The sequence below is a fragment of the Botrytis deweyae genome (genome assembly GCF_014898535.1).
Source record: "Botrytis deweyae strain B1 chromosome Unknown BDEW_004, whole genome shotgun sequence".
Lineage (NCBI taxonomy): Eukaryota > Fungi > Ascomycota > Leotiomycetes > Helotiales > Sclerotiniaceae > Botrytis > Botrytis deweyae.
Window position 1 is genome coordinate 336,829 of NW_024066211.1, and position 10,548 is coordinate 347,376.

General features: G+C 41.4%; 3 protein-coding genes across 3 annotated transcripts; 2 read left to right on the forward strand and 1 right to left on the reverse strand.

The window, feature by feature from the left end:
* The first annotated feature begins 215 nt into the window (after positions 1-215).
* On the forward strand, positions 216-1,832 carry EAE98_002106 (uncharacterized protein). Its single transcript, XM_038949725.1, has 2 exons — positions 216-1,097; positions 1,286-1,832. The coding sequence occupies exons 1-2, from the start codon at positions 1,001-1,003 to the stop codon at positions 1,714-1,716; spliced, it is 528 nt and encodes a 175-aa protein (XP_038813464.1). The 5' UTR covers positions 216-1,000; the 3' UTR covers positions 1,717-1,832.
* Positions 1,833-4,532: 2,700 nt separating this feature from the next.
* Positions 4,533-5,312, forward strand: EAE98_002107 (uncharacterized protein; the record flags this gene model as incomplete). Its single annotated transcript, XM_038949726.1, has 1 exon — positions 4,533-5,312. One exon carries the CDS (start codon positions 4,533-4,535, stop codon positions 5,310-5,312), a length of 780 nt encoding a protein of 259 aa, XP_038813465.1.
* Positions 5,313-5,667: 355 nt separating this feature from the next.
* EAE98_002108 (uncharacterized protein) lies at positions 5,668-10,256 on the reverse strand. The gene is made up of 9 exons (XM_038949727.1): positions 9,967-10,256; positions 9,825-9,913; positions 9,735-9,762; positions 8,309-9,685; positions 8,037-8,076; positions 7,871-7,983; positions 7,195-7,783; positions 6,257-7,138; positions 5,668-6,149 (listed from the first exon to the last, which is right to left on the reverse strand). Exons 1-9 carry the CDS (start codon positions 10,198-10,200, stop codon positions 5,905-5,907), a joined length of 3,597 nt encoding a protein of 1,198 aa, XP_038813466.1. The 5' UTR covers positions 10,201-10,256; the 3' UTR covers positions 5,668-5,904.
* Between the last annotated feature and the right edge of the window lie 292 nt (positions 10,257-10,548).

The window sequence follows — 10,548 nt, forward strand, 5'->3', positions numbered from 1 at the left end:
TACCGAACATCTAATGGAGGCATGTGGGAAAATGTTAGATCCTCAAAAGATGGACGACATTAACGAAAGGAACGGTGACTCTCATACTATTTTCAAGTGACTTGTTGAGTCTTGAATAATATATGCGCGTCATGATAACCATGACCTAGGCCATGCATCCGGGGAAGGTCACCACATGGAATAAGGTTAGTTTGGTCACGGGATAAAAAGCCATCACTTTCTCCTAATTGATTTGTGCGTACGCACGTGAGGTACAGCAAGTGTTGGACCTCCGAGCATGACTTGCGGTCATCATGACCCAAAAGAACATCGATATGATACTGGGACCTGATCGCAACCTGTCTTCATTTCTTTTTTTGATAGTTCACTTGTTGAAAATTTCCGTAGTTCCAAGGCTTTTGATGTCACCAGTCTCATGATTTAACCTTTAACCGTTGACGAGAGTAATGTTTTTAACTCCGATGTCAAGTTGTTTCATGTTCTTCCCTGCGTGATTGAGATCAGTCGAATGTCAAGAAAGTTTCTTGGCATGTCAAAGTGTGGAGTTGGTAGCGTAAAATAAGCTTTTTGTATGTAAGACGAGACGAGCAAGAGAACCCTATGTCTATTCATGGCAATCACCTGCAAATATATTCTCAGCTTGCAATGAACTTCAGAATCCACATCACAGAGATACTTCTGCTCTGAGCCCTCTTTGAAATATATATAAACGATTTCGAAGCCCCAAAAATCACTTTTTAGAAGCCATTCAACTTTAGTGTCTCTAGCATCTTGACCAATTTCTCCCATCCCTTCGTTGAACTAGAGAGTCTAGCCTGTAAGCTAAATCAACTATCTTTTTAGTAGCATACAGTGGTCTAGATTCCCACTATATAAAGGTCACATAATTTTGCTCACAAGTTTCTCTTCTCTTTCGACCTGTATACTTATTTACCTATTCACCTGCCTACTTGCCATCTTCGACATCAAATCATTGAATAAATCATCTACAAAGATAACAATGCCTTTCCAATTCCTCAAGTCACCGCTCAGCCACAAGAGACACAACTCGGCAATGGTTTACAGAAACCAATCACTCAATAAATCGGACGACACTCGTAAGTACCAAGCTTTCTTTTCGACTCAAATCATTTTTATCATCTAGATGTTTGAAACTACTCTCGTTACTTTGCTTGATTTGAGTGGGTGAGATCAAACGAATTGCATGAAAAACTCATACGTGATGCTCTGCCGCGGCACTTGAGTTGTACGATATAAACCCAGGTTAGCTGACAAACAGAAGTAGTAGTCACCGATGTCTACGAGGGAGACCTTCCCACCAAGGACCCAGACTGTACTAAAAGAATCAGGTGGACGACCATCCCCAAGAAAGACTACACCAATGCCGAGTGTCGCATGTGGATTGCAGCACAGCTTCGGGCCTGTTACGTCTTTCTTCCACGATCTTCGGCCACATCCATTGCCAATAACTTTGTCGGTTCGGGATACAAATTGTTCGCAATGGAAAAAGAAGATTGGGTAGAAATACTCGGGTTTCATGGTTATGCCATAAGATTCTTGATTCGAAGAATCTTGTGGAACAAGAGTACAGCCATGAAAGCGGGCTTTTCGATGGAAGCCATGTATGAAATGAGGGGCGAATATAAGCCAGAGATAGAGTCAGAGGAGGATTTAAATTGGAGCGGGCTATATTCTATCAAGAGTAATTCGATTTGAAATTGTTTTCTGTGAAGCATTTTGAATATGGAGTTAATTGGATTTGGAGTTGGTTGGATATGGGAATACCTGGATGTGGATACCCGGGCACGGAGTTATTTGGATCTGGTGCTTTATTAATTTGTAATTAGTTGTATATATGACAGATTTCTCTTTTTGATTCTTAGATCGGATTATTTCAATACTCAGTTTGGATTCGCAACTACTGCATGGTATTACATAGAAAACAGAGTGAAGATATATATGCAACATGCAATTTATATTCCATAGATGCCGTTTCAATTGGAAAGAAAAGAAAATTGGGATGAACCTTTTCACACCCCTTTTCCTTGAGTGATGACCATGTTCCTTCTCATGACAGTGAGTGCTTGCAGGTTCAATAGATCTACTATTACATTTGCATTTTAGTAGAGATCGTGAAGTTATTATGGTCCATCATGGTTGAAAGTCTCAGTTTCTCCAGTAGTCCTGAATGTAGACGATACCAAAACTCGTATAATGCCCGGAGAAAGCTCAATAGTCGAAGGGTGTCAAGACTGTTAAGAATCTGGGTGTTTCAGCTGCATTTAGGAATCGAAAACTTTTGATTGTTGGAGTGTCGGGTGAAATATCGTTTGTAATATTGTAACTCTTGAAGGCACTTCTTTGCAGAGAGGGGCAACGACTACTCTTTTATTCTGCAGAGTTTGAGATTGGTCGTGATTTTCGGGGAAAATTTCACCTTTGAAGGGAAGGAATAGAGAACTCTTAGTTTGATTTATGATGAAGTTGGCTCCTTCCGATTTCCCTTCTCGTACTTTCCTTCTGAAAGCTACCATGTCGTCCCTAATCAATACTCTATTCTCTACTATCTCCACTTTTGAATATAAATCAGCAACACTCCATTCTATCATTATGAATCACGGCTAGTCATTTGAAATTCTTTGAGAATTTTACAGCCATTGCGAAATTCACAGTCTCTTACATTTACTTTACTTCACTACTTGACAACGATCAACTTTTTGTTTACTCAATACGACAATGGATATCAATGCCAATCTAATACAGTTCTCACCTTGGGAAGATGCGATTATACTACTCGCCATCGACTCTATACGTCAGGGGGAGTTGCTGATGGATACTGGGGGCATACCGAAGCAAGAAGATCGAGGCATTTGCGGAATTTTGTGTATCATAAGAACATGGACAACATTCATCCACACAGAAAAGTCCACTGAGTTGGAATCCACTCAGCTATGATCTCATCGAATCCGTTATGGTTCCTTGCGCGGTGTTTGACTTGGAGTCTGTTTGGACTAGACACTCTGACCCGCAAGCGAATTATGAGACTCGAATCGATGCTGTTTCTGCACTGAACTCCCAGGTTCTACCATTGAAGCCCCAAATGGAGAAGGAACTTTCCATAATTATCTGTCATTCACAATCAGATCCATTGCTCGGAGCCAAAAATGAGGAAATTCTATTGGAAAAATCTTATACGGGTGAGGGAACATTGGGTCAATATAAAACACGATTCTTCTTGCCGGTTTTTGAGAGCGATATGAAATTCATTAGCATTCATGAAGGACAAGTAAATAAAACGAGACTTAAAAGGCAGGCCAAAGAAAGAATCAAACGAATGTGAACAAAAAGGCCTTCAGAAGGTATAAAGCATAACTTTTGGAGAGAAGAAACAGGAAGACAAAGATATTGGAGTTGTCACAGCGACATGTTTAAGCATTCAAATTCAATCACATCTGGTCGTTTTAAGTAAGAAGAGATATATAATAATTATCAGGAAAGTCAAAAGTCGTATTGTGTATAGAATCAATGGGTTTTGGGATCCCCTCATCTTTAAGCCACAAGCGCAATATATGGAGTTCTCACTTAGTATTTAATTCTCTATTCGTTGCGTACCTCATTGTAAGTCAAATCATCGATGCACGTGATACTCAGTAGCGACAGCATAACTCTGGTAAATTAATGGTGACTGGATATGGCATGGCATGACTGTCAATAATGAAGTGAATTCAAGAGCTGTGCGCAACTTTCTGACTCGAAACATACTTAGAAACCTCAATATGATACATGAAACCGTCACCAGAGTCATTAATGAATGGCAATACTGAGCAAAAATACCATATTTGAATCGAAGCCGTGTCGTGGTCGTTAAAAATAGAGGTTGAATTGCGTATGAATGGTGGATTCAAATGACTCTACATCCCCAGCATTAGAATTTGACTCGAAATCAAGCGCTTGGTCAGTCATAATGTGTCAAATCTTTCTTTTTTATGACTCTTATGATATGCAATGACCATCAGGATCTATGCACAAAATGACTTGCTTCCTCCTCTCTGTTTTTCTTTCCTTTCTTTTCTCCATCATCAAAAGATCAAAACCAATAAGTTACCTATCTACCACTACAGTACACCCGAACAAATCTCACACCCTCCCACACCTTGGAACAACAAAAGCTATCTTTTTTTCTCACCATCTTGCTCAGGCCCGCAATCTCCAGAACCTCTTAATATTAATACCATCGCCGAAATCATCACCGAAATCATCACCGAAATCATCACCGAAATCATTCGACGCCTTTGCGTCTGGTGCATAACCTACAAAGTCTTCAACTGAGATTTGTAGACCAGATACATCCTCCAATAAAGATCAGATTCGTCTCTATTCTACCTCATATTTCAATCATACCCGCCCAAAGAACCCTCCACATTCGAAGTGTTTCGACCGTCGTCAGGTTACGAAATCAGAAAATTCTACTTTGATCAACCCATTCAGTCAGTCTAATAATTGTTATATCTGCTATCGATTATCCTCCCAAGATGTCTGAAATGCAGCATGGAATGGATTCATCTGGAGTGACAAACTTTCCTGAGTTAGAGTTCACTTCTAACATTTTGACTGAAACCGATTCCACGTTTGGTGAACGACATACCTCGACAACATGGGAATGCGGACTACTTCTTCTGGTTGTAGACTGGTACAGTGGAGGTAAATCTGCGGGATCACCGTGTTTGGCACAATGGACAGTCGCAAATCGGATTGCAGTTGCAAGTGTCTTCTATAGTTGGGCAACATTTCTTAATAATGAGAATGTGCTCTACGAACTGGAACCTTCAAGGGTTCTGGCTAATGGTGGGGCATATAGTAAAGGCCAGCTGGTTGCTCTTTGGCGCAAGATCACAAAGACTGACTTTCGGAACTATGCCATCGCTGCATTATATCGAAAGATTTTACCACTGAAAGACAAACTGGAGGCTGAGTTTAAAGTTAAAATATGTTATTTGAAGCATGAAATTCTGCCAGGATGTCTGAGCGAAGATAACACCTCACACAAGAATGATGGAACCTTGGGACAATACAACGTGAAATTTTCAACATCAATTAACAATGGCCCTACTGCTGAGCGACTTTGGCAAACTTTAGATGAGAAGAGGAAAGAGAGGGAGAGACTATATGATTTAGTCCTACAACAAACGAAACACGCTATGGAACAAACATTCACATCACACCCACGTTCCTTATACCCTACTTTCCGAGGCGGAACCAAACGCGATCAAGGAAGTAGCAGAATAGAAAGGGGACGCATACGCAAGCCCTGAGTTTCACGCCATCTCCATACAACGCATTGGACCTTTCCCTTGGGGGGTCTTACACTCTTTTTCTTTTTCTTTTTCTTTTGTCAAATCAGTTTTTTACTCTGTTCGCTTCGGGGACATTGGCATTCTTTACACTCATTGAGGATTACTGGCACTTGCCACTTTCTCAATCTCTAGCTATCTAGAATAAATCGTTGCTTTACCCAGATATGTGTTGATGGACTTCCATCATGTTTTTCATGCTCAGGCATGCGAAGTTTGGTGAAATGTGAAATATGAAATGTGATATAGGGATGTGTAATGGTAAAACAAGTTCCGAAAACGAGGAAGTGAGGACTGAAACAGTATGATATCTCTTCCGGGTGTTAATAATATATTATCCATGTGTTTTCACCATTTCCTTTTTTAAAGATACCGTATACGCCCTCCCTTTCTATATCCAAACTTTCAATTAGTCACTTATAAATGTAATCCTACTCAATTATCCTCAATACTCAGTCTTCCTGTGTATTCAATTCAATCTTTAAATTGCCCTCACAATACCACCATCAAATATCAATTTTATTATGCTCGAGTCAACAAATTGGACCCATGATTATGAATCCAGGTATCCCCAGTCCCTCATCAGCGTTTCTAATCTACTAAGCTTCATCGGCTTTGTGTAGAAATCATCAACACCCGCCGCCTTCGCCATCTCCATATCTGCATCTGAATACGCGGCGGAGAGTGCCACAATACGAGTTGGTGGTAATGGGGCTGGACTAATACTTTGTTGAAGTTTATCGAGCGATCGAATCAGTCGTGTAGATTGGTAGCCGTCGCATATTGGCATGCTGATATCTTTGGTTTGTGAGAAATCTTAGCTAATTGTGGATTATTGGTGTGCATGTGTATTGAAGTGGAATGGGAATACAAAATTAAAGCCAAGAGAAGAGTTCTTCACGTACCCATGAATACAAGATCAAAACCATTGGGCTGATGTCGATATTTCTCGAACGCTACGGCTCCATTTTCCGCGCACGTGATATCGAAATTCAGTTTGCGAAAGTACGCTCTGAGGAGGCGAAGGTTGATAGGATTATCATCGACGCAAAGAATTGTTGGCTGACTTGGACTTAATAGAGTTTGGGAGACATTGAGTGACTTTTCAGTAAGTGCTTCCTCTACTAAGGGTTTGGTGACGGTTGTCCCAAGTTCTTTTCGGATATCAGCGGTCGGAGAGGGCAAAGGGCTGGTATAGAAGAATTTATGATCGGTAACAGGAGACGGTTTTGGTGATATCTGCTTAGGCGATAGACAGGTGCGTAATGTTTTCAACAATTTCCAGGGACCGAACGGTATCGTGAGAGTTTCAAGGGGTATGCCAATAGCCGAGCTCTGTTGGGATGTATGGCTGTGACTTGGAACATATCGTACCAATATTATAAGCGAGGGCTTGGATGCACCATCTTTCGTCAGCTCTGCAAGGAACAAGTCGATTTTTTCTTCAGTGACAAAAGCAATATCAGCAGCATCATCGTCAGGTTCATGATTCATACCAAACCACTGAGTAAGATACGCGTGCAGGGATTTCTTTAGATGACAAGATGAGCCAGACCGGAAACCGTGAGTTGAGAACTTGGAATATTTGGATTGTTTGAGCAATCTTTTCAACTCTTCGACTTGATCCTTGAGAAGTGCATCGGAGGTTGTGATAGAAGTTAGATTATATAATGCTTTTTTCAGGGGTAGTTTGACTGTAACAGTTGTTCCGTGGCCGATTTGACTTTGAACATCGATAGTTCCGTTATACATCCGCACGAGAGAATACACGATGTGAAGTCCAAGTCCTTTTACACAGCACATCAGTATATCGACGAGATTAAAGCAATAGTCGAGTTCTTACCAGTACCCGGTGCCAATGACGACTCCTGAGAAAAGGCGATAAAGAGTTTGCTTTTCAAAAACTCACTAGAGATACCCTTGCCACTATCACTGATTCGAAGTACAACTAAGTCATCAGTAGCAATAGTTGGTCTCTTTGATATCCTGGCATTGTCATCTTTGGGGGATTCAACAGCCAAAGAAATATCTATAAAGCCTGCCGATGTATACTTGAGACTGTTACCGACCAAATTCATAATGATTCGCTGCAAAGATCCCGGAGAGCAGAAGAAGTGCCAATGGTCAAATGAAATGTGCAAGGATACAGTGACAGAGTTAGATTTGCACAGGGTTTGATTCCCTTGAGTTTCCATCGTTCCTGGAGGTTGCATTACTCTGTGTAGGAGCTGTTCCGAATTCGTTTTGTGATGCATGTAGGCAACTGCAACAATTGCCACTGAGTCTTCACACATTCTAGCAAGATCTAGGGGCTGAGAAAGTAGATCGTCGCTCGTGAGACTTTCGCCGTTTGTTTGTTGGGAATTGGAAGAATTTCCATTCGTACCTGGGGCTTTCACGCTAACTCCTTTGTGTTTCATCAAATTGTTTAGCTATACGTGTTAGCTTTGTGTGACAGGAGGGCTGAAGATTCAGGGGCTCCTCGACCATAAAATTAAGGGAGGAAATCGAGTTCATACCTTGGAATATTCAAGAACATCCATTAGAGTTTCTTGAAGGACTCGTCCACATGTTTCTATTGTCGAGCAGAATTCAAATTGACCATTATCAAGATTCGTCTCGCTTAAAAGCTCTATTGGAGTTGTTAAAAATATATACTGAGTGCTCTAGACAGGATATAAATACCGGCAGATCCAAGAATTCCGTGGAGTGGACTTCTCAATTCCTGTTGACGATAGAATCAATCAGCTTAAATTCGCAAAGTTAGACGAACCAATGACTTATTTTACAGGTAGCCGTCAAGATTGACCTGTAGGGTATCCTAGCTAGCGTGTAAATTCAACAAATAAAAATTTGAGATTTTTGAGGCTCGCGTTTGGAGGCTAGACCTTAAGCACCTCTTGTGAAGACATATCATACTAGAAATATTTGCAAATGAATAGGATTGGTTTTCTTACATGTGATATGCTTGATATGAAATCTCCTTTTTGACGATCGGCAGCGGCAATGGATATTCGATTATACTCAATAGAAACACTGTTCAGAAACCCACGAACAAATGCCTTTTCAGTATCGGAGGTGAAAATCGCTATGTCCCGTAGAGATACTGCAAAGCATGCCACTATGGGTAATCCAGTCCCTGCCTCAGAGAGTGGAGCAAAGAGAACCTCTCGAGCATCAGGAAAGCACTGCTTCATTATGCTGCGATCAGATTTTCTGACTCGATGATTTTGTTGATGAAGCTGCATAGCGAACATTTGTTTAGATGGTGGTGAGTCATCGTCTTCTGAAGATTCAGAATCATAGCCACTGAATGTCCATACTTTACCTTTAGGGTATCTTTTTGAAAGTCTTTGTAGATCTTTTTCATTTGGCGCTCTGTAGAGGGTACAAGACAGTGTATCGCCATCCAATGACGAACAAGTTGATGTGGAAAAACTTCTAACTTTAGCAGAACCTGCTTCATTACTTCGCCTGTTAAGAGATGAAGACTGGGCAGATGTATTCAATAAATCGATATCGTTGTCCTGGGGAATATAGGCAGGTGTTGTGGTGAAGTCATTTTTCGTGTTTGGATCATCCAAAAATGTATCTTCAGGCGATCCAACATCTCCATTCTCTTCGTTTTCGACACTAGTTGAAAAGCCAATACTCATATCGAAGAAAATCGTATAATCGACATCGAGAGATTCTCTCAGTAGATTGGCACCTCGTGAGAGTATTCGATCATGGGTCGCTGGGGCATCAGCCAATGCCAATTGATCTATAGATGTATTAGGTGAGATATCATGTAGCAAGTTTTCCCCAACCAGTGCTTGTGGAGGGCCCACTATATTTTTCAATGACTGCTCGGCGACCGTCACTAAAGATGTGTCAAAAGCAACCAAATTACTTGTTGAGTTAGTGTTACCCTTTTTCGCTTCATCCAAATGAGAGCCGTTGGCGTCTTGGCACTTGACGACCATATCTGTCGGCAACTGCCGCGGGATCCTGCTTTGACCCTCAACTAGAGCGGCCAATCCTTTGGACATCACATCGTTCCGCCGCAACTGCACACTTTCCCGTTTCATTTCAAGATATTCCATGACGTTTTTTGCCATTAGTCCCAAGAAATCGACCTCCGCTCTCGTGGCTCGCTCACGTGGCCTTGGATCAATGACAAAGACACTTCCAATTGGTATTCCGGTGTTACTGATTAAAGGTGTCCCTGCATAATATCGAAATTTCGGTCCGCCTGCAACATAAGGCAGATTACAGAACCTGGGATCGGCCGATAAATCCGGAACACTGAAACAGGCATAATGATTTGGTTCAGGGATAACTTCTATAGTGTACTAGTCACAAGTTATTAGTGGTGAGCGACAGGTGGTCTGGAAAACTCACCGCACACAAAGCTTCACTGCGAATAGTTCTGGAAAACGTGGCTCTCGTCAGAAAAGGTCCCGAAAGTCTTATTACTGCAAGAGATCTTACCCTCCACAACCCATCCATAAATCATCACCCGGATCATGTTTTGAAGAGTCTGATAGATCCAGTGTTTTTGTTGCTTCCGCGAGAAAATACTGTAGAGGCGTGAGTATACAGCAAAAGTAGTATTGATAGGAGTCACAAATACTTGTGCATTATCATCAACAACAGATACCATCGCTCTTGATGCACCAAGACGCCACGTGATCAATTGCATCAACGCAGTTAGTGTACTATTGGGGCTACTAGCCTTTTCTACGGACCGAACTGTCTCGGGACTCTCGACCGGTGCGCTTTCACCAGCGATAGGCGGATCATCGGGAGATCTTTTGTAGTAACGGCGAACCTCGCGAATTCTTTTGCGTTCTGAGGATGACAGCATGTTGAATTAGGTCTCATCAAAGAAAGGGATGAGATGAGTATATATAAGCTTGAAAATACGGGAATGGATAAATTAGTATAAAAGCATTTCAGTCTATCATCGGATACTAGAATTGATAATATCTGGGACGGACACACGACTTCTACGCCAATATTTCCGATCTGTGTTGATGAATTTCGACGATAACGTCACACTGGTACAAGGACGCACAAATGAATCTGTTATCGGTAATTGACCGAGAACACGATAGTGAAGGTACCCAGGGTGAACAAGTAGGGGTTTATGTTGAAGGTAGGCAATATGGTGTTCGAACACTCATGAAAATATTCGGATTGAGGCTTTTAGACA

Bases quoted from the DNA above. Each gene is read 5' to 3' on its own strand.
- EAE98_002106 (XM_038949725.1), top strand. From the start codon at position 1,001: ATGCCTTTCCAATTCCTCAAGTCACCGCTCAGCCACAAGAGACACAAC. The intron at 1,098-1,285 runs GTAAGTACCAAG...AAACAGAAGTAG, and splicing joins CAATAAATCGGACGACACTC to TAGTCACCGATGTCTACGAG.
- EAE98_002108 (XM_038949727.1), bottom strand. From the start codon at position 10,200: ATGCTGTCATCCTCAGAACGCAAAAGAATTCGCGAGGTTCGCCGTTAC. The intron at 9,686-9,734 runs GTGAGTTTTCCA...ACTTGTGACTAG, and splicing joins GCAGTGAAGCTTTGTGTGCG to TACACTATAGAAGTTATCCC. The intron at 7,139-7,194 runs GTAAGAACTCGA...GCTGTGTAAAAG, and splicing joins GTCATTGGCACCGGGTACTG to GACTTGGACTTCACATCGTG.